The sequence below is a fragment of the Hydractinia symbiolongicarpus genome, chromosome 13, assembly GCF_029227915.1.
Source record: "Hydractinia symbiolongicarpus strain clone_291-10 chromosome 13, HSymV2.1, whole genome shotgun sequence".
In the NCBI taxonomy this organism is placed as follows: Eukaryota; Metazoa; Cnidaria; class Hydrozoa; order Anthoathecata; family Hydractiniidae; genus Hydractinia; species Hydractinia symbiolongicarpus.
The window spans coordinates 16,558,853-16,582,694 of NC_079887.1; the positions used below are offsets into that span (position 1 = coordinate 16,558,853).

A 23,842-nucleotide genomic window follows, 5' to 3' on the forward strand; every position below is an offset into this window, starting at 1 on the left:
TTACCCTTGTTTGCTGGGATAGAGTCGCTCAGTACGAGGTTTTCAATGTTCATTTCTTCGATTTTTAGTGGTTTAGAATTGGTATAAAAGTCTTCAGACTTAACAGTTTTATCTTCAAATTTCAATAACATTTTTATTATGAAGATTTATTTATTTATTTATTTATTTATTTATTTATTTATTTATTTATTTATTTATTTATTTATTTATTTATTTATTTATTTATTTATTTATTTATTTATTTATTTATTTATTTATTTATTTATTTATTTATTTATTTATTTATTTATTTATTTATTTATTTATTTATTTATTTATTTATTTATTTATTTATTTATTTATTTATTTATTTATTTATTTATTTATTTATTTATTTATTTATTTAAAAATATTTATACAGGATGAGGACTTCAGTAATTTGCAAATATATACATAAATACAAAAAAACTGCTATCAATGTCCGTCCTGTCTGAGAATAAAAATGGAAAAAAGCAGTAAAAACAGTAAAAACAAACAAAAAATTGATCAACTAGAAATGCAACAATATGCATACAAGGGTGAAGTGACTTCATGTGGGAGCTAAATAAGACATAGGCATAGTTCAAAACATTAATCCCACTTAGCTAAACTTGAAGCAGACTGGACGGCACAGTGACTAAGATGGCCGCTGACAGTGCATATCGCTCAATATCTGGTATCGTCTATTAAGAGAAGTACCCTCTGAGCGCCTTCATAAAAAGAGACATTTTATTTTTCGAATTTCAAGTGGCAGTGAATTATACAGTTTACCCCCTGCAAAATAGAAACTCTGCCGGGCGATTTCTAGTTTGACCCGAGGTAACCTGGCAATGCAGCCGTTATTTCGTGTGTTATTGTCATGTTGTTGGCTGACAAAATAATTGTCAAAATGTTCAGATGTTAGTTCATTTAGTAGACACTTTTTAACGAGTACACAAATATTACGGTTGACGAGTCCTGTGATGGATGGAATATTATCGATCTACCACGTTACCACCAGCGATTTTAATTTGTTGAGCTGTGTATTTGTGATAGGTATTCTTAATGCACTACTATAAGTAATTAAAGGTACAATCGTCATCGAGAAAACATTGTGTGCGGCTTCAGCGGTAAGGCACGGTCGTAATCTTTGTAGTAGGCGTAAACGGCTGCTGGCGCTTTTATATGATCGGTCGAAGTTGTCATTAAGCATTAACTTGCTGTCGATTACTGTTCCCAGATACTTATACTGAGAAACGAAGTTTATCGGATTTTCTTGATATACAACTTGTAGAGACTTGTCATGTGCTTTCAAGCGTTTAGCCGTTCCGAACAACATGACTTCTGTTTTCCCTTTTTTTAAATTTATAATTAGCGGGCGATAGTTTACTTCGAAAACCATATTGACAGTCGTTCAGTAATTTCTCTTTTTCGAGATAGTTCATGAGTTCGTTATGAATAGCCTTCTCAAGAATTTTAGATAGCACCGGTAAAATTGAAATCGCGGGCGATAGTTTTCGGGAAGAGAAGAATCCCCAGATTTAAGTATAGGTGCAACCTTCGCAACTTTCCAGGCTGATGGTACAGTTGAGGTGTTTATCGAAAGGTTTATTATGTGACTAAGAGGTTTTGAAATTAAAATAGCACAGTCTTTTAACATTCCGGGTGGTAACTCGTCTATACCGGTGGCTTTATTTCGTTTGAGTGATCGGAGTTCTTTCTCTACAAAAATCTTAGAAATATAACCTGTCATGAAAATTTTATTTGTTCGTAAAGAAAAAGGTGGTACGTATCTCCATGTAAAATTCATAAGTTGAATTGACTTGGATTTAAGGGAGTGAACAGCTGTACTAAAAAACTTGCTGAAGTTGCTTACTTTACTTCTGCTTTCACTATCTTTTGACATTTGACACACTTTTTTTGGTTTGCTTGGGAATAATGATTGTATTGCATTCCAAAACTTTCTTGGATTTGACAGATTTTCGTTAATAAGATCACGCTGGTGGTTAGCCTTTGATTTCACTATGTTATTATTGCAACTATTTCTAATCTTTTTATATTTCTCTGCATCTTCTGTTTTACCTGATTTGCGAGCCTTGCGATGAAGTTTGTCACGGTTGTTCATTTGAGATTTTATTTTTGAAGTTAGCCATTTACAAGGTCGTGATTTACCTCTTTTTTTGATTAACGGGGCGTGTTTATCAAAAGAATCTCTTAGCTTCGAGTTAAAATACGTAACTGCAGAATTTACATCACTGGCGTCGTATACAGAGCGCCAGTCAATTTCGGAGACGTCATTAAAAAGATTTTCAGTTGCGAGTACTGCCCAACTGCCCTGGTACACATTTCCTCGGTCTTGAATTGGTCCGGAACATGCTCGAGCAGTTGCGAGTACTGCCAAACTGCCCTGGTACACATTTCCTGATTCTTTAAATGGTCTGGAACATATTGCAGCAGCTGCGAGTGGTATTCTTGAACTGCCCTGGCACACATTTCCTCGGTCTTGAAATGATCGCGAGTTGCATTCTCATGATATCGGCCTATGTTTATATTATATCCCAACCTCAAGCAGCAGTCACAACTCTATGGACTTTCCCCTACTCATTGCGCATACTCGAAATTTTGTTGATGTCAGCAATATTCCCGTTAGTCGCTATTGCGCATGCTCGAAATTTTATGACGTCAGTATATTTTCGTGTGATGGTTACATGATTTGTGGAACTGGGGAATTCCTTCGATAATGCAGATGACTCATAGGGATGATATCGTGACGTCACAAAAATTTCTGGCACATTTTCGCGTTTTTAGGCAAAAGTGTACTTGAACGCGCCATATATCTCTCTCTTGAACCACGGTCTTTTTAACTAGTATGGCCTAGGGTACCAGGCTGCATAATTATGCAAATGTTTTTGCATAATAATTCAAGAGTTGGGTACAACAATAACCACCTTGGCTTCTGGCACAAGAGGCAGCAACACTGAATATTCAGTTGTTCTGGATGTACATTTTATTTCTTTGAATTTTATCATAACAAACATGATATATTTATGAAGGTCCACATGTTAGTAAGTTGTTATGTTAGGTGCGATAGCTTTTAATTTACGAAATGGGTTAACATAGCTAAAATACTTTCGCTGGTAGCTTTTAATTTTTTTACAGGCATGCATACAGTCCAGTTTTAGTTCCCTTCTACTTTTTTTTAAAAAAAATAGCGCCCATAAAAAAAGAAGTAAGTACAAACATTGTGGTATTGCATTATTACAAACAATAATATTTATCATTGTTTTAATCAATGCTTAATGAATTTTTAAAAATATGCTCTATGTAAGAAAATGCAAAGAGAAACGTCAGGACTATAACAGGTAACCACCAGTCTTCACTGAATGTCCAAAGAACCAGCACCAAGCCATCAGGCTCTACAAAACAATCAGAGTACCAGCAGTATGGGTACAAAACGACCAGAGAACCAATAGTGAATGAATAATTCTGAGAACCATTTGCTTCGACAGTGCTAGCCTTCAAATGCCCTGTTTATCCAAAAGCTGTTTATATTTTATATTTTTCTTTTTTCTATTAATTTCAAACATTTTGAATATGACAAGACAAAAAGAAGGTGGCTTCCATGATTTAACAAACTGTTACTAAAGTATCTTGCCAGAAATTAAAACGTATAGGGTTTACAAAAAATAGTAAAATTCAATATTTTTTAAGCAACAAAGCTGAAATAGAAAAATGCGATAAAAAAATATATATAACTTAGCCTAAATGTTTTTAAACATTAATGTTTCTTACATCAAACTCATCAAGAACAGTTGCAGAGATAAACCTTGCTGATTTGCCCCTTTATTGTTATCAAGTACTAACAATCAATTAAATTTTGACATTTTTCATTTATAAGTCATCATTGTACTCGGGATAGCCTCTTTCTCCTGCTCTTCATAAATTGTCCAACAACAATAAATCTTATTGAAGAAGAACTACTTTGTTCACCACTAACATACTGCCAAGCAGTGAGCGGGATTCGATCCGCGGTCCCCAGGACTGCTTGGCAGTATGTTAGTGGTGAACAAAGTAGTTCTTCTTCAATATGACTTACACGCATTATAGTCGCCCGTCATGATCTGAGGTCTGATTGGGGTGAACCATTCTCTGTTGAGAATGAAATACGGATGTGCTATGATAAATATTCACCTATATGTAACAATAAATCTCTTATCTTTCTGGGAGATTTTAATATTGATCTACTATGCTAATAGTAATGCAGAAATAAATAATTTTTTAGATATATTGCCTACTTGTGTGACAAATACTAGTCATACAATCATTGATAACATTTCTTGTTCTTGGGATCTTGTGGACACCGTTTCTGGTAACATTCTTACTTCTGTATCTGACCATTTTTCCCAATTCTTGATTTTAAAGAAAATGGAAAAAACAAATTCCTTAGGGATGAAAGAGGTAAGAGATTGGTCAAAATTTAACCCTTACCTATTTTTGCGAAAAGTTTCATCAAGTAACTGGAATGACACACTGCAACTTCAGCAAACTGATGTTAACAAATCTTTTGATAATTTCTACAACAGTGTCAATAACCTTTTGGAAGAAAGTGCTCCTTTACGTAAACTTTCCAACCCATGTAATTTATGGATGACTAGAGGTATTTTATGTTCTATAAAAACATGTGACCTCCTGTATAGAAAATTTCTATCTTCAAAAGATCTAGATCACAAAGCTTTCTATCAGGAAAGATCCAGATCACAAAGCTTTCTATCAGGTATTTTATGTTCTATAAAAACATGTTACCTCTTGTATAGAAAATTTCTATCTTCAAAAGATCTAGATCACAAAGCTTTTTATCAGGAAAGATCCAGATCACAAAGCTTTCTATCAGGAAAGATTGTATCACTATTGTCTCACTTTGCAGAGCAAGTAAAACTGACTATTATAGAAAATATTTTCAAGAAAATAGTAATTCTATACGTAATGTATGGAAAGGTATTAACACACTTATATCAGGTAAAACTTATTCACAACCTCCTGGTGGTTCAATGGTCACTGACCCTAAAGTTATTGTATTAATATTGATCTACTATGCTAATAGTAATGCAGAAATAAATAATTTTTTAGATATATTGCCTACTTGTGTGACAAATACTAGTCATACAATCATTGATAACATTTCTTGTTCTTGGGATCTTGTGGACACCGTTTCTGGTAACATTCTTACTTCTGTATCTGACCATTTTTCCCAATTCTTGATTTTAAAGAAAATGGAAAAAACAAATTCCTTAGGGATGAAAGAGGTAAGAGATTGGTCAAAATTTAACCCTTACCTATTTTTGCGAAAAGTTTCATCAAGTAACTGGAATGACACACTGCAACTTCAGCAAACTGATGTTAACAAATCTTTTGATAATTTCTACAACAGTGTCAATAACCTTTTGGAAGAAAGTGCTCCTTTACGTAAACTTTCCAACCCATGTAATTTATGGATGACTAGAGGTATTTTATGTTCTATAAAAACATGTGACCTCCTGTATAGAAAATTTCTATCTTCAAAAGATCTAGATCACAAAGCTTTCTATCAGGAAAGATCCAGATCACAAAGCTTTCTATCAGGTATTTTATGTTCTATAAAAACATGTTACCTCTTGTATAGAAAATTTCTATCTTCAAAAGATCTAGATCACAAAGCTTTTTATCAGGAAAGATCCAGATCACAAAGCTTTCTATCAGGAAAGATTGTATCACTATTGTCTCACTTTGCAGAGCAAGTAAAACTGACTATTATAGAAAATATTTTCAAGAAAATAGTAATTCTATACGTAATGTATGGAAAGGTATTAACACACTTATATCAGGTAAAACTTATTCACAACCTCCTGGTGGTTCAATGGTCACTGACCCTAAAGTTATTGTTAACACTTTTAACAGCTTTTTTGCATCTGTTGCTGAGAAAATTAGGTCTAAAATACCAAAAACACTTAAAACTTTCTCACACTATCTAAAAAATTCTAATCCTAATACAATATTTTTATCACCAACAACCAAAGATGAAGTGCTAAAATGCATCTGATCTTTCAACCAAAATAAAGCTAGTGGTCCTTATAGTTTTCCACCGCGCATTATGTCCTTAGTTAAAGATGTTATATCTGAACCTATTGCTGAACTTATCAATTTACCTTTTTTACAGGCTCTTATCCAGATAACCTAAAAGTTGCCAAAGTTATCCCAATTCACAAAAAGGGAACTAAACTACTATGTAACAATTACAGGCCTATATCTTTGCTACCAAATCTTGATAATATCTTTGAAAAGCTAATTTATCAAAGAGTTCGTAATTTTCTTCTTAAACACAATTCGTCATTTTCGCACCGGATTGGATTTAGAAGAAAGTATTCAACATCGCATGCAATTATCAATATGATTCAAACTATAATGGATGAGGTTGATAAAGGGTGTGGAATTTTTATTGATCTCCAGAAGGCTTTTGATACTGTTAAACCACAAAATTCTATTGAAAATTTGTCTCACTATGGTATCAGAGGCAAAGCTCTATCACTTTTGAAATCCTACCTGAGCAACCGCTATCAGTTTGTTAACATCTCAGGTTTCACCTCAAAATGAGCTTTTGTCAGACACAGTGTTCCACAAGGTTCTGTTTTAGATCCTCTACTTTTTTAATTTACATTAATGATTTAAACTGTGCTATTAAATTCTCTTGTGTTCATCACTTGGGTGATGACACTAATTTGTTACATTTTAACAAATAATTAAAATCTCTTCACAAAAAAGTAAATCTTGATTTAAAATTCCTTTGGCACTGGCTTAATGCCAGTAAAATTGCCTTAAATGCCACAAAAACGGAATTAATTATTTTTAAATACACCTCTAAGCCCATGGATCAGAAAATCCAACTTACTATAGGAGGTGAAAGATTGTTTCAAAGCAACTCTATTAAACATCTAGGAATACTTCTAGACTCTAACCTAACTTGGAAGCCGCAGATTGTTACTGTTATTTTCAAAATTAAGAAGGACTAAGGGAATCATAGCCAAACTAAGACACTTGGTTCCGAAAGATGTTTTACTCTCTATCTACTATGCTCTTTTTTATTCTCATCTTAACTACTGCTCCGCAATCTGGGGACAATCAGTAAGCTCATTTATTAAGAGGATTGTTACCTTGCAAAACTATGCTATCCAATTGATGACCTTTTCTAATTACTTTGCTTCTGCTGATCCTTTATTTACTCAACTAGGATTAATGAAATTTACTGATCTTATTCATTTTCAAAATGCTCTTTTAATTCATCGTATTTAACATCAGAAAGTTCCTTCTCCTCTTCAAAAAACATTTGCAGTTGACTTCTCCCACTTTCATAATACCAGGGCTAATACTCGTGGACTCATTAATTTTAAACTTGTTCGTACTAGTATAGTTTTGGTACGAAGTCTATACGTCATCGAGACGTTCTGTCATGGCAATTTTGTCATGATAAATGTCCAAGTATAAAACTTCTTGACTTGACTGAAAATGAGCCCAAATCTACCCTGAAGAAACACTGATTAACTAGTTAGGGTGTGACAATCCGTCTGGGGTGGGGGCGGTGAGGTTTCTGTGCGAATTTTGGAGATCTTCCCTTCTTCTAACTTAACCAGTTATTTAAACATGCAGATATATTGACTTTTTATTATTACGAACAGCTACTTTCTGTTTGTCCTGTCCCATAATATCATGTGACGTCATGTGTTGTTTAATGTTTGTATTGTTCCTGGTTACCAATATGACTCAATAGCTTGCTAACAGTGTTGGTATTCCAGGATAGGTACTCCATAATTTATCCATAGACCATGTAATTTTTTTTCCATTATTTTTTGAGCATCTATTGAAATATACATTCTTTGATTGATTGATTGATTTAGTTCCTATTGTCCCCGTTATCAATAAAGGTTCTGCCAAAGGGGTCCTACTAAATTTAATGCTTCTATTTTAGCTGTGAAAAACAGCAACAAAATATCTATTTTATTCGCATGCTAAACACTATTAGACCGACCATGGTTTGGTCCTCTAAATTTTCGCACTAGAAGAAAACTCTCTACCAACAGTTAATTGCTTCCAGTTTTTAACGATGACATAAAAAGGGAACTTAAATGTTTGCAGTATTCAAATTTGCTTTTTTAGTAGCCACAAGGTGTAAATACTTTGCCCAAAGTACAAAGTATTATTCTTTCCTCTCTCTGTACTATAATCTCTGACTATTACATGCTGTATTCTCTCTATTTAACGCCCACTCTCTATTTAACGCCTCCTCTACAATAAACGCCCACCCTAAAACATCAAAAACTGTATTAAATGCCCCCTCTCTATTTAACACCCCTCTCTAATTAATGCCCATCCCATATTTTATGTAAAGGTGGCATTTATTAGAATTTACACTTAAATCTAATAAAGACAATATTTGGACAAAGTGTGTAAACATTTAGAATATTTATATATATTTATAGTGATAAGTAGACAGTTACAAAAGTTTCAAAGTGAGGAAACATTCTGTAGTTTGATTTTTTTTATGCTTTAGCTCCAGCGTAACAAATTTTTGTTTTTGCTTGTACAGTTCTTCATCTAATACCACTGCTGTTCTTTTGCAATATGTGTAACAATCGTACTTTGTGGGTACAACAAGTCTGACTTCCCATTCTCTTTTTCCTGTGACCGTAAATAGTATGTAATAATCCTTGTCCTTATTCAAGAAATGAAAAATCAGGCTTGATATTTCAATCCACACATGCCCTACCAGTTCTTTGTTACAGGTTTCTTAAGAAAATACTTGAAACTTTTAATTGCTTTTAATAAACCCCCACTCTCTAATTAACACCCCTCTCCAATTTATCGCCTACCCTAAAATCTCTAAAATTAATTAAACGCCCAGGGAGTCAAATAGAGAGAATACGATCATGTATACGGTATACATGAACCGTTTTATAAAATATCAAATTTTCTTTAAACCTCAAAATTAAAATGCCACAAATTTCTCATAATTCCTCTAACAACGAAATTAAAATGCAGTAAAATGCAATTTTGACAAAAAAAACGCAAAATTTTAATGCAATACAGTACACAAACTGTCTGTTCTGTCACCATATTAGCTACTGGTCTCCTGGTCGTTCTGTAAAGACACCTGGTTCTCTGATTGTTCTGTGAAGATTGGTGGTTACCTGCTTTGGTTCTTACGAAGAAGAAAAAATAAATGGTTTTGTGGTATAGTTTTATAGGAACAGTCATGGCTGTCATAAAACATCAATGATTATTAATACTGCTTGGTCTTTTTCCATTCCCCTCTCTTCCTTCACATAAGAAATGATGATTTCTTTTATTATCTTTTGTTCATTAATATAATGTTTGGGATTGGCGCTAAGTGAAAATAATTTAGGAAAATTAACTTTTGGAAGTCTTTGTGACTTTAGTCCTCCAAAAATAAGTTGCACTGGTAGGAAATGACCATGGAGAGTTATCGTGAAAGTTGCTGTTTTAATCCTTTTATCAGTTGACCCTTAAATTAGTATGGTTTTTGAACCTTTTGGTTTCATGGTTTTGTTTAGTAATACTCGTGTGTTACTTTAAAGGGGAGTTTAAAAGCATTTGGCATTTGAATGGCACAGATTGGTATTTAAAAATTTGAAGGTGACTCTATTGGAATGTCTGTAGCCCTGATGAAAATGAAGAACTGAAAAATTAAACTTGAATAAGTGATTTTCTAAAAAAAAAACAGACTGATCATCTTCAGTACATAAAATAATATTGTGGAAAAAAAATGTCTCAATATGAGATGTTATAAGATGAGTTTATAAGGTCTATATGCTTCAAAAATAAATTTTGGATTGCATTGCAAATTCCAGTGTTGCCAAGGTGCCATCTTTACCAAATGTAAATGTTCCTTTCCTTTTGTAGGTAAAATATTGTGATTCCAATGGATCTTGCGAAGCTTGCTGGTCAACAACTTCTAAAAATTTCTCAATCAGCTGAAACTGGACAGCATGTTATTGAATTCACACCACCACCGTTGGAACAAGTGATTGAAATTGACCCAACTAAGCTTGGTACATAAATTTTTAAATTTCTATACAGCTGATTTTGTTGTTCTTTTAGAAGTGCTTAAATAATTGCTGTAGTACAGGTTTCCTATACAATTTTAAGAAATACAAGATTGAGACTGTAAATATTTTCAACTGCTCACGTTGTGATATATTAAGAAAAAAGGAGTCAGATAAATTTTAGACACATGGGTTATATAAAGTATAATTTAAAGTATTCTTTTTATTGTATTCAGTTGTCATGTTTTTTTATTAAAGGCATATAAAAAACCAAACAACCATAATAAACGTAAACTTCCTTTTTTTTAATCACTTATTTTTCTAATTGTTAATAACTATTTTCTTGGCAAGATTTGTACATTAAAGTATCAATTTTGGTAAAAGCCATAAAATGTTAAATGTGACAATGCTCAAGCTACCAAATCTCATGGCGTTTTGCCAATTCTATCATTTACAATTTCCTTCGCAGACATTCGCAGTTTTTCACCTTTAGACACTACTGAAGTCGAGATTGATCCAAGTAAAATGCTGGAAGCCATTAAAGTCAACGCAAATGAATCCACCAGTACTCAACATGTCATCGAAATTGATGGTCAACGTCAAGTACTCAACATCGGTGACAACCAACATATCATTCTTCTTCAAGAAGGACATGAAAGTGAAGTGTTGTATAATTATTGCGAGGAAAATCAGCCTGTCTTGAGATTTGGATCGTATTCAGAATTCAAGTGTGCGCTAAATGAATACGAATCACAAACCATCACCAAGTTCATTTTGAGGAATCAGTCAAAACAATTCACAGCTCCAGGTTCGTCTTCGTGAAATTTCATTATCTAAAAAGTTTTACTCACACAGTTGGTCCTCTCTATTTTGCATCTGACGAGAAAAATTACAATTCAAATTATAGAAAGTTCAGTTTTTGGAAAAAGATTGTCAAGCTGCGGAGTAGTAACAAAGAAACAACGATTTCTCAATTTAGAGGTTGTTCAGAAATGATTTCAACCATTTTTGAAGATTTTCGAACCTCTTCTCCCCTCCGTCAACCTGCGCCAATTTTGCTATGCCCCTCCCCTTGAGTTGGCGTCATTTTTTAGGAAAGAGAACCTTCCCGTGTCGAGTCATTCATACATATTTAAACTCAAGATTTATTACAACAACAACAACAAAGCGGTTGACGTCATTCGTAAACAAATCCACTTTTTTTAAAAAAGTTATTGAGTTATTTATAAAACAGAACAAATTATCAAACATTCGAAAATTCGATTGTGATAAATAATGGCCAGTTACACGAGTCGTCGTAAAACTACATAAGTATTCGAAGTATAGACGGGAATTTTTCTGAAATTTTGTTTGACTTATGGTTAAGTTATTCAACTGGTATTTACTGTTCTACGCACTTTAGTGATCAATTTTAAAACTTGTAAAGGATTTATCAAGAAAGTATGATATGTACAAGAAATACTAAATTTGTTAACTAAATACACTTTTAACTATCCGGTACAATCCACAATATCAACGTGACACATATTTTTCTTATTTTTTTCTGCAAAGTTGCATTTACTGAGTGAGAATTCATCACGGAATCTACATTACTACATGTTGTGCAGATATCTGCGATAAAAAGTTTAGAAACAATACGTGGATGGAACTATTGTTTGTTTTCGGAGACTTCCCGAGTGCTGGAGGGATAGAAAACAGGAAAGAACTTGTAGGGTTTCATAATTTTTAAGAACAGAGAGAGGGTGCGTCGGCGGCCTCTGTATTATCTGAAAAACGTAGTACATTGAGTAATAGTTTCATTTTGTAAAGTAATGAAAGGTCATGCATTTTTATTCTTTTATCATGCTTTACCTTGTAAAATTCATTCAGCGTAACAACATAATTTTAGTGTGTTTGCATGATATATTACGGAACGAGAAAAATTCGTCTGATTTACCGATGATCCGATGGGAATTTTGCGCTGCAAAAGATTTTCTTCCAATACCTTATATGGGCATTCCTTATATATCTGTTGGAAAGCAAGTCTTCCAGTGTCATCAAGGTAAGGTTTGGTTTACATATGCAAATCTTTATTGTTGAAATCAATCCACAAATTGGGGACATTAATTCATAATTTTTTGCGCATTTTATTTTTTCCCAACTAGGTTTTGCGCACATTTAAATTTTGCCAACTCCTTTTGGTTTAAGCTTTATGTATAGCTCAATGGATCGTTTTGCATGGCTAATTGCGCTCAAAATGTTTAATAATGTTGGATTTACACTAACTAACACGGATAACATTGTGGTTTTATTACGGTTTAATAATGATTATGCAGAAAAAAGTTTTACGACACCATAAATCTCTTTTCGTTTTTTCCAGTTTTCGCACACGTGCTGAAAATATATTTTACGCGCATCAAATTTTCGATATATATTCGATATATATTAGATATATGTAAGAGTTTCATGACTAGACAGCACACTTGTATAAAAATCCGATGATGAAGAATCGTCACGATAATAAATTGACAAAAAAAATAACATGGATTGCTTGAAAATGGGTGTTCACACACCTATTTTCAAGCAATCAATAACGTAAAATTTTGTCCTAAATATATACAAAGTTTAACAGTAACCATAGTCAATGTATTAAAATACTTAAACATTTGATGTTGTAGCGCGCTCAGAGTTTCAAAAAGGAATGTCACCTTGAGTGAAGAAAAAATCTATCCTTGAGGTTGCGAGCAAAAATGTTTTTTTAAATATTACGTCTTCTGTTTGGATAAAATTATTGTTTTCAGATGTTTTTCTTTCTATCTTTAGGCAAAGATTATAACACAAACAAAAAACAACAATACGAGTTGCGCAAAGAGATTTTAAACCAAGCTACACGTTTTCAAATTAAATCTCGAAATAAAGGACCGTCAAAAAAATTGGATTGTCCAGTTCTTTTTGCTGTGAGGAAGTTATATTTCTTTCCAGAATATCCACTGGAGACAAACACGAAGCGAAACCGAGCATTAGTTGCGCAAAAGCTGCGAGGTAAACTCACTCAAATTAAAAAGGAAATTTGCACGTGTACACACAAGGAGTCTGGCGACAACACTTCAACAGAGAACGATTCGAGTAATATTTTAGGTAAACTCGAATATTTCACTCGATTTCCTCCCAATAACGAGCATAATCACGACGTTGCAAAAGCAGCCAATTTTATGAAGTTGCAGTTGAAGAAGCATGGTTCCAAAGGTGTCGAAATTATGCAGACCAAAAAAACGGTAATAAATGTTTGCACTGGCGCCAAATCTTTTTTTCTAGCGCGTTCTCTGCGTTTTACACGCGCATGAAAGGCGTACGCTCGTTTAATCTTTGTTCAGTAATTTATTACGCGGATCATGAAATTAAAACAATGCATTTAAAACTGTATGCATTTGTTAATATATTGTCTAGTAGTGAGTAGTATTCGAGCTGTTAACAAAAATGCTACACTACGTGCTATATTATAAGATCTGTATCGGTTCAACAGAAATTTGTGTTTTGCCTGGTGGAAATGTGTAAGGATTGAACATGAATTCAATGAATTCAACCACATGGGAGAGAGCGGAATAATTTAGTTATGCAATGACTTCAAAAACGTTTTTCCGTTAACGGTAAATCAACGAATTTATTTCTGCATTGTCTCTACGCATAGAATTGCTGAAACATATTGATTAATGCATGAGAAGTTTAAGATACGTTAAAAGAAGAAGATCGATAGAAAGGTTAATGAAGTTAGCAACACAAATGGGAATGCAAATACAAATGGTATTGACGAATTGCGATTTACTAGTCACCAGTGCCACAAACGTTTCAGAACCCACAGAGGAGTGCTCCAACATCTGCGGCAATGCAAAGTTAAAATTCGACTTCCAGAAGAAGAACGATCTACAGCTCCTCGAAATGATATGAATGAACAGTTTTATTGGGGTAACTTTAGAGGTACAGATGCGTTTGATCAAATTAATTCTTGTTATGAAAAAATTGTATTTTGGAGGTGAAATTTGTTCATTTGTTTCTTGGAGAAGTAACTAGACTATTGATAAATAGCCCAATTAAATGTATTGCGTTAAAAGCAGTGCACGTAATGCCAGCTCTATTACTTCAGAAGCCGTCAAAAAACTCGAAGAGCGAAGATCATGTTAACGCATTACAACGAAGAATAGAATGGTGGAATAAGTAATTTATTACGCGGATCATGAAATTAAAACAATGCATTTAAAACTGTATGCATTTGTTAATATATTGTCTAGTAGTGAGTAGTATTCGAGCTGTTAACAAAAATGCTACACTACGTGCTATATTATAAGATCTGTATCGGTTCAACAGAAATTTGTGTTTTGCCTGGTGGAAATGTGTAAGGATTGAACATGAATTCAATGAATTCAACCACATGGGAGAGAGCGGAATAATTTAGTTATGCAATGACTTCAAAAACGTTTTTCCGTTAACGGTAAATCAACGAATTTATTTCTGCATTGTCTCTACGCATAGAATTGCTGAAACATATTGATTAATGCATGAGAAGTTTAAGATACGTTAAAAGAAGAAGATCGATAGAAAGGTTAATGAAGTTAGCAACACAAATGGGAATGCAAATACAAATGGTATTGACGAATTGCGATTTACTAGTCACCAGTGCCACAAACGTTTCAGAACCCACAGAGGAGTGCTCCAACATCTGCGGCAATGCAAAGTTAAAATTCGACTTCCAGAAGAAGAACGATCTACAGCTCCTCGAAATGATATGAATGAACAGTTTTATTGGGGTAACTTTAGAGGTACAGATGCGTTTGATCAAATTAATTCTTGTTATGAAAAAATTGTATTTTGGAGGTGAAATTTGTTCATTTGTTTCTTGGAGAAGTAACTAGACTATTGATAAATAGCCCAATTAAATGTATTGCGTTAAAAGCAGTGCACGTAATGCCAGCTCTATTACTTCAGAAGCCGTCAAAAAACTCGAAGAGCGAAGATCATGTTAACGCATTACAACGAAGAATAGAATGGTGGAATAAAGGCGATTTTCAAGCACTCTGCGATGAATGTGAAATGCTTCAATCACGATTGCCTAAACCAACCGAGAGAAGAAGCATAGAAGTTGTTTCGAGAAAGTTTAAAGATCTCATGCAGATTGGAAATGTAAACGGAGCGATCAAATTATTAACAAACAACATGGCTGGTGGTATTCTTCCTTTAAATGACGAAACAATTAATTTATTACGAGTTAAACATCCACCAGGCGAACAAGCGGAGGAAGACGTTATATTGCAAGGACCGTTATCAACGGTTAATCCGATTGTATATGACGTCATTTATGACACGTACGTATTGAAAGCAGCTCAAGTAAAAAAGGAGGCACCGGACCTTCTGGGATGGACGCAAATAGATGGAGAAAGCCTTTACCTTCAAAGGTTTTGCAGTGAAATAACTATAGCCAACGTTATAAAGAAGTTATGTATAGAAAATGTTGAAAAACAATCGCTTGAAGCATTTACTGCCTGCAGACTCGTACCTCTAGACAAGAAACCTGGAGTAAGACCAATTGGTGTTGGAAAAGTCTTGCGAAGAATATGTGGCAAGGTAGTAATGGCAGTTCTTCAGAAAGACGTCCTCAAATCAAGTGCGGAAATTCAGATGTGCTCGGGTGGGAGTCTGGCAGTAAAGCGGCAATCCACGCGATGAGGGAGGTATTTGACAGTGAAGAAACAGAGGCTATTTTACTTGTTGATGCAGCAAATGCCTTCAATAGTATCAACAGAGAAGCACTCCTGCACAACGTCAAGATTGTTTGCCCGACTATTGCATGTTATGTCATCAATTGCTATAGATTTCATGCGAGGCTTTTCATCATTGGAGGTAAAGAAGTAAGATCTGAAGAGGGTACAACGCAGGGTGATCTGCTAGGGATGGCAATATACGCAATTGCTCTGACACCCCTACTTAATCTGCTGCTTTCACTGATGACGTTACTGCAGTTGGAAAATGAAGAAACTTGAAAGTTTGATGGGATAGATTGATCCAAATTGGACCATTATACGGTTACAATCCACAACCTCACAAATCCTGGCTAATTGTAAAACCAGAACACGAACAACTGGCGGCTTTCGACTTTTGAGGGCACGAATATCCAAATATGTACTGATGGTGAAAGACATCTTGGCGCCTCGATCGGAAGTGAGAGCTTCAGGAAGGAGTACAGTGAAAAAATGGTAACGAACTGGGTGAAGGAGATATCTGTACTTTCAGATATTGCGCTATCACAGCTACAAGCTGCTTACGCCTGTTATACAAGTGGTTATCAACACAAATTTTCATTCTTCCTCAGAACAATACCTGGGATTGAGAAGTATCTGAATCCACTTGAAGAAATCATACGACATCGATTGGTACCTGCTATTACTGGCGGACACATTGTGAATAATAATAATAATAATAATAATAAATATTTAAAGTGGCTAGCCCAGAAAATCACAAAAACCTATAGTTAGTGGATTGTTTCCACTGGGGGCCACTAAACGATGATGAACGCACACTCCTGTCTTTGCCTCCTCGATTTGGTGATTTGGGAATTATCAATCCCATTAAACGAGCGCCCACAGAGCTACGAAACTCAGAAAGCATAACTGCTTGTTTGAAGAACGTAATTCTTCGTAAAAATGTTGTTGATGAAGAAGAAGTATCGTTGACGGCACTGAAAAACAACCGGCGACAACAGAATCTGGAAAAGTTGAAAAATGTACAATCACGTATGACACCTGAAGCTGCACGATTGAACGATTAAACGAGTCAAATATGGAGAGTGGTGTATCAAATTGGTTTACAACTATACCAATTAAAGAGCTGAACTACGATCTGAACAAGGAGCAGTTTTCTGACGCTCTATGTTTGTGATACGATTGAATCCATCAAAATGTTTTTTCATCACGTCACATTTTCATCACGAAACATCAGGATCGCAGAAGCCACGAAGTTTATTAGAACTAAAATTTCCTTTAGTCTGCTACGATCGAAACTACTTTGCCTGAGAGGTTGCAGATCCTTCGCTTGGGACCACCGGCTGACTGATATGGAACTCAGAAATGTTGTGTCACTCATTCGATCCTGAATAATCAAGCGTTGTTAATTCTTAAGTGAAACCATGTTGAACTGTTAAATCGTTAATAAAGTTTTTATTTTGGTGTTGTTATAAGTTTATTTATTTATTTGTGGCAAATATATGTAATGTTTCCAGTTGTAAAAAAAAAAAAATAGTCACTTTGTTTATCATTTCTAAGCTAATTATGCAAACACTGTGTCCTCTACGATATAACCAGGTACTATTTTAAATATGGCTGCTCGAGCAACGTAAAACGTTGGAAAAGCGCGTGCATAATAGCTATATAGTTACATTCTTATACCTACAGAAAGATCGCTCTCCGTTTTACCTTGTAAGCTATTATAGCATGGAAGAGAATAATGCAAATTCTGATCTTTCATCGTCGTCGTCAGATGAAGAATCGGATCACCATAAAGTAGTAGTAGTAGATGCAAAAATTCAAAAGTTAATTCTGGAGGTTGGTTAATTAATATTAATTAAGGGTCGCGCAGGGGCAGCACATTCAAGAAGAAGAAATTTTTATTTTAGTTTACAGATCTCTAGGGTTTATTTTTACAATAGGGGTAGAGATTCTGTTATAAAAAGTTATATATTTTTTGTTAAAGAATATTTCTAGCTAGCTAGCTGCACTAAAATATTTACTATCGCCATTGCTTTGTAGTTACTGGTCGCGTCATCTTAAAAATAAAAGACATGTTTTTATTTTAGTGAAAAAAAGAAATAAAAAGCAAGTTTGGTAGTTTGTCCAAAAAATTTGTTAGCTAACTATCTGATAGCTACCGTCCTAATTAGGCCACCATAAAAAATATGTTGTGTTCGCGTCCTGAAGACCCTGCAAAAATGAGTCGTGCGGGCGGTCGGGCGTATTTTTCTCCCGGATTATCAGAGCAAGCAAATTCGTTCCCAGGGCTAAGACAGTATAGCGCCACTCAATATTGTTTGTACAGGCCATTTCTTGAATAAAACTATGCCAGAGCTACAAAAAGCACCCGTTAAAAAAATTACGAGTGCTATGGTGTGTGAAAAATCGCACTCGTAAGCAAAATTTACAAGTTCGATGTGAATATCTGCAAGTGTGATTCACTAACTTTTTTTTGTTTACCACAACGTTATATGTTATTTAAGCTGTATAGAAATGAGCTTTAAGTCTTGGAAGAAATATATGATTAAAAGAAATATAAAAGGAAAATTTTGAGAATATTTATTTTGAAGGGCATAAAGATGAATATTCACGTCATACTCTTCTTGTGTACGAACAATTATATTTGTGGGCCACCAAGAAGGTGTTTTCTTCAGCCACCTGGTGGTGAAAATATAAAAATACATTTCAATTATTGCACAACATCTTTTTTTCTGCTATTCAAAAAAATGTTCTGAAATTGTTTTTAATTTCTATTGCTTGCTAATGTGATGAGCTCTCTCTGAAACACAATGCTGGAGATCATTTTTCTTTTGTGTTGAATGTAATTCTAATCTATTTATATCTTTGCAATCACATTGAGCACATTGAAATGATTTGCTTTTGGTAATAGAGCAATATAGCAGGTATCATTTTAGGTTTAATTGACATGTATTTCACAACCTAGTGCCCAGGACTTAATTATTAATTCCTGTTAAAAATATTGATGTTAAAATAAATAGATAAATAGTATAGATGATAATTTTCTTTTTTTATGTTCGCTACCTTCAAGCAACAGGTGGCCACAGAGAATATCAAAAATAAATATAAAATACAATTACAGTGCCGATCGCGAGTAAAGCTACACATCTTTGAGAGTACGAGTGCAAATAAATGCAAGTAAAATAGTTCAGAGTGAGAGTACAATGCGAGTGCGAGTAAAATAAACGAGAGTAATCTTTTTAATAACGCGAGTACGCAATAATTAAACTACCCGCGAGTAAATCTTTAAAAAAATATATCATGTTACTCGCGAGTTATATTAAAGAAAAACATAAGACATTAATTTTAATTCACCATTTAATTTTTTTTTAATTTAGTTTATAATTAAAAAATAAATTTTTAAGTTCAACTTTTGTGTCTCTTCTTTAAATGCTTTCGCTACTTTCGTTATGTGAAATCACTTCCAGCATGTTCTTTCGCAAACACAGAGTCAGAATGATATCTAATTATAGTTATGGTGATCAATTGCCACATGCAGACTTTGCTTTCTGAATATTTTTCAACAAACATTGCTTTATAACTCAGACAACAATCTGTATAATTTTAAAATATCGCCGTAGAAACAGGACGTCACTAAGCTTGTTATCTTTTTGTTTTTGTTGGGATGTTTAAAGATCGAAGCAACAAAATAACGTGAGGGATTTTTTTTATAAAAAAAAACAGTTTAATGTTTAATGATATATTTTTTTAAAAAAATCTAAAAATAAAAAATATTTACATCTAAAAAAATATTTACAAAAAAGTTATTAACTGAAAGAGTTTTATGACTGCAACATGCATGATTTATAATTTTTCTTTGTTCTGTTGCTACGTCGTATAAATTCATCAATTGCACGTTGACAGTCCCTCCATGCACCCGGTGCAGCCATGTTGGTTGGATAAAACTTCCAACAAAGAGCTTTAACAATATCTTGTTTGTAGCCATCAATCGCAGGTTTTTTAACTCCTCGACAATTTCTTCCTACAAGCTCCTTGTGGTCAAATAATTTAGCCAGCAACAGATAGCTAAAGTTTTTGAAAGATGTCGCCCCTTGTCTCACTTCATTGGCTATCGGCCAGAATTCGGTCGGAATTTCTATAGTAGGAGCTGTGTCCACCTTGTATTTTTTTCTATTTAATCTTTCATTTATTTGAAAATCGTCATCATCAATATTCGTCCTCTGCATCGCCTTTAGTGGAGACAACCCCTGGACTGAAGGTAATGCTACGTTGAAACCGTTTATTTCCGATGTATTTCCAGATGGGCATAGGTTTATGCAAGATAACGACCCCAAACACACCAGTTTGAAAGCGTCGCAAGTGATGCAGGAAAATCAAATAAACTGGTGGAAAACCCCGCCTGAATCACCAGACATGAACCCTATAGAAAACTTTTGGCATGAAATGAAGGAAAAAATTCGAAATGATTATAAACCGCACACGAAAGAAGAATTGGTAAATGCAATTTCGGAAATATGGTCGGCTGTGACGCCAGAAAAATGCCGAAAGTATATTTCACACTTACGCAAGGTAATTCCGAAAGTCATTGAAAGAAACGGAAAGGCATCTGGTTTTTAAAAAACTACTTTATGTAATAAAACTGAACATTCAAACTGAACGGTAAAAGTTATTTGTATATATACTTTCATTTTAACAACTAATACATTTTTTACTATACTTTTGTTGTTGTTTGTTTTTTCTCTTTTTATCCTCAATGTTTTTGATGATATTGAAACGTAGTTCTGGGCACAGACTTTTTATTAATAGGCAAAAAAAAAATTAAAAAAAAACATGTAATCTCTTACTCTCAGTTTTTTTATGCCACAATAAATTTGTTTTACTTTCTAAACAACACAGTCTTTTTCACTATTTAAAATTAAAGTTTAATTTTTTTAACTTAATTTTTTTAAAGTTTACAATATAATATCTCTCGCAAGAAAAGTTTAATTTTTTTAACTTAATTTTTTTTAAAGTTTACAATTTAATATCTCTCGCAAAAAAAGTTTAATTTTTTTAACCTAATTTTTTTAAAGTTTACAATTTATTATCTCTCGCAAAAAAAGTTTAATTTTTTTAACTTGATTTTTTTAACGTTTACAATTTAATATCTCTCGCAAAAAAATTAAATGTGTTCACGCGCGTATTACTTTGACTTTAAAAACTGTACTTATGTGAGTACACTTGCGAGTAAAAATATAATTAATCATTGAGAGTATGATTAACAAAAATGCGAGTAATATCATTTTAGTTGTACTCGCGTTGTACTCGGGAGTGAATTACTCGCACTCTCACTGTTTTATTTTTGTACTCTTACTCTCGAAAATGTGTAGCTTTACTCGCGATCGGCACTGTAATTAGACACACGCAACTATCTCCTTTTTATTGCCGCCATTCATTTTATTGTGCATATGTGATTGCTGTGATATAAATAGATAACAAAATTCTATAAACATTAGAAAAGATTGTTCCGTACATCGCTGTTACAGACAACCAGTGATAAATATTATGTTGTTTATTTTTATGCTCAAAAAATGCATAAAAAAACAGAATTTTTACTTTAGGTTTAATAGCCCTTTTCATCATTCTATAATATTTTAGAAAAAGAAAAAATTTACGAGTGCGATAAAAAGCACTCGTAAATTTTTTTACCAGTGTGCGGGCGAGTGCGCGTGCGATCGCACTCGTCTCAAGGAATGGCCTGTTTGTAGACCATTTTTCGGCGCCCTGTAAACTGTCAGTAGCCACCAAAGGAGTGCCCTAAAGGAATTAATTTTTACCGAAATTAATTTTTTGTCTATTTTGTTCTGGAGAAAAAAATTTTCCTTTTGAAAAATATTTCGCAAAATTTTTTCCCAGACTTTTTTCAACTTCCGACTCTGGTTTTTATTATATACCAAAAGTGAGTCGCTCGGAGGACACGAACACAACATATTTTTGGTGAAGGCCTTACCTGATTAGGCGACTATTTAGTGTTAGAATCACCCGATTGATCCTATTTTTTGATCGAAATTTTTGATATGCTGAGTCGGAAAAGCTAGAATGACATAAAATATTATAAGCTTGTTGTCACCCCACAACCATTACCTACCATTATTATTGTGCTTTGCTTTAAAATGTGAAAATGGTCCTGAGAACTAGTTGAAAACGGCGCGCGGAACCTCCATTTGAACAAGGTGCCCAAGTTATCATTAAATATCGGAGGTTTAAGGATACGGTAACCCCCTGAGACACATACTCAGTATATTTAAAATATCCCCTCTGCTATATTAACCCTAGCAAATATATATATTCTGAAAGCCAAATAAATTATCTCTAGAATGATGATAAAATATTTTCATAAAAAAATCCAAAAAGTAGAAAAAAATTTATATACAAAAATTCACCCTTCCTGTTCATTTTGTCGAACACCCCCCTCAGTAAAGTGTTTGTTTGTTGAAAAAAATATCATTGTTACTTATTCAGCTCTAAAAAACTTTACTTTTTTAACTCAAAACAACACGTGGTTCCAAAAATATAGCATATTTTGTGTGACAATAGCTGTTTTATGACAGATTTATCTATTTTTAAGCATGATAGATCAATAACTCGATATTTCCTCACTTTCTGCGTTAAAAAAAGCAAACTTTTGTAGCCAAAGATATAATTGTCGCAACAAACTTGTTTTCGTACAATTTCGACAAGATGGAGGGGAGTGTCCGACAAAATTTATTTCGAGAAAAAGCAAATCAAAGACCTTTGCTTTTACCTGCAAGAATCATGGTTACGCCCACTTAAACGTTATAAATAATTAATAACTCATGAATATTTTATTTCAAATTAAAGGTAAAGTGTTTTCGCAGAACTTTGGGTCTAGTTATTGTTAAACAGACAACAGGATAACATAACATAACAGGATAAAAACGAAAAAATAAAGAAAGAAATTAAGAAGGTATAGATGATAAATAATAATATATTTGTATAGATTAAGTGTAAATGTTTCCTATGTTATATGTAGGGATGCAATTTTTTATTCGTTCTGCGTAACTCTCTTTAATTATTATACAGATTAAATATATTTAAGGAATTTTAAACTTTGAGCACACTATTGAAAACACTAAAAGATAAAGAAGGTTTTTCTTCATTTTATCCCTCTTAACAATAAAAATTTTTTAAAAAATATCAGGAAATTATGCCAAAGAATCAAAATTAAAAAAAATATTTTTTTTAAAAAAAATGACCGTGAAGGGGGTTACCGTATCCTTAATGGCGGTGATGGCTGGATGGTTGGAACAATTTTTCGAATTTTTGAGTTATCATTCGCTGACTCGATTTTTGGTGCTTAAATGACTTACAGTACTGGAATCATGACACCTAACATTGTGAGCGCGTATCATGCGCGAAACGAACGATCTGCGATCAATCGTGGTTGTCGCGATGGATCGTGAATAACATTAAAAATATTAAACAATAGATGTGTATAGCTAATCTTGTGTTTTTGTTTCTTTACATTTAAAAATTCTTTTACATCTTGTATTTTTATTAGAAATTGGATTTTAGAAATAAGGTGACTCCAACTTAATTACTTGTTCTACGCGCGAAGTAGTTTACCATCTGTTGGTCGGCGAAATAAAAATAATTTTATCGAGAATGTATAAATGGTCGGAACAACAAAAAAATAAAAAAACAATGGAGGAGGGTGTTACGACAAGCATATTTTTCTATCTATGTTTAGCTTGTATTAGGGAATGTTAAATTAGCAAATGTCTGAAAACACAGTTTATATTTTTTAGTTGCGAAGGAAAAATAAAAATAATTTGTCTCACTAAAAAAAATGTAATTAGTACTCAAGGTGAAAAGATAAAAATACTTGCATGTTAAAAAACTTGTTTTCAAAAGTTACAGTACTGTGAAAAGGTTTGTTAACATCGTGGTTCATGTTTATTTCATGTTACGCACGAACCACGATAGCCCAAGATGCGTTTTTTTTTAACAATCGTGGACCTC

At 33.5% G+C, this 23,842-nt stretch overlaps 2 protein-coding genes across 7 annotated transcripts in view; both read left to right on the plus strand.

The window, feature by feature from the left end:
* Positions 1-2,932: 2,932 nt before the first annotated feature.
* The window catches only part of LOC130623807 (squamous cell carcinoma antigen recognized by T-cells 3-like), a 51,536-nt gene continuing 30,626 nt past the window's right edge, over positions 2,933-23,842 (plus strand). For 3 of the 6 annotated variants that reach the window (XM_057439328.1, XM_057439329.1, XM_057439330.1), the window contains exons 1-4: positions 9,946-10,094; positions 10,582-10,896; positions 11,977-12,129; positions 12,891-13,342. In XM_057439328.1, coding sequence (XP_057295311.1) covers positions 9,965-10,094; positions 10,582-10,896; positions 11,977-12,129; positions 12,891-13,342 — 1,050 coding nt within the window. In that variant the 5' untranslated portion in view covers positions 9,946-9,964. Of the gene's footprint in view, positions 3,063-9,945; positions 10,095-10,581; positions 10,897-11,976; positions 12,130-12,890; positions 13,343-17,402; positions 17,657-23,842 lie in introns of those variants that run through there. The other 3 variants (XM_057439326.1, XM_057439327.1, XM_057439331.1) reach the window with 3 other exon arrangements.
* On the plus strand, positions 4,174-7,565 carry LOC130623135 (uncharacterized). Its single transcript, XM_057438626.1, has 6 exons — positions 4,174-4,771; positions 4,858-5,616; positions 5,703-6,065; positions 6,191-6,535; positions 6,925-7,007; positions 7,434-7,565. Exons 1-6 carry the CDS (start codon positions 4,174-4,176, stop codon positions 7,563-7,565), a joined length of 2,280 nt encoding a protein of 759 aa, XP_057294609.1.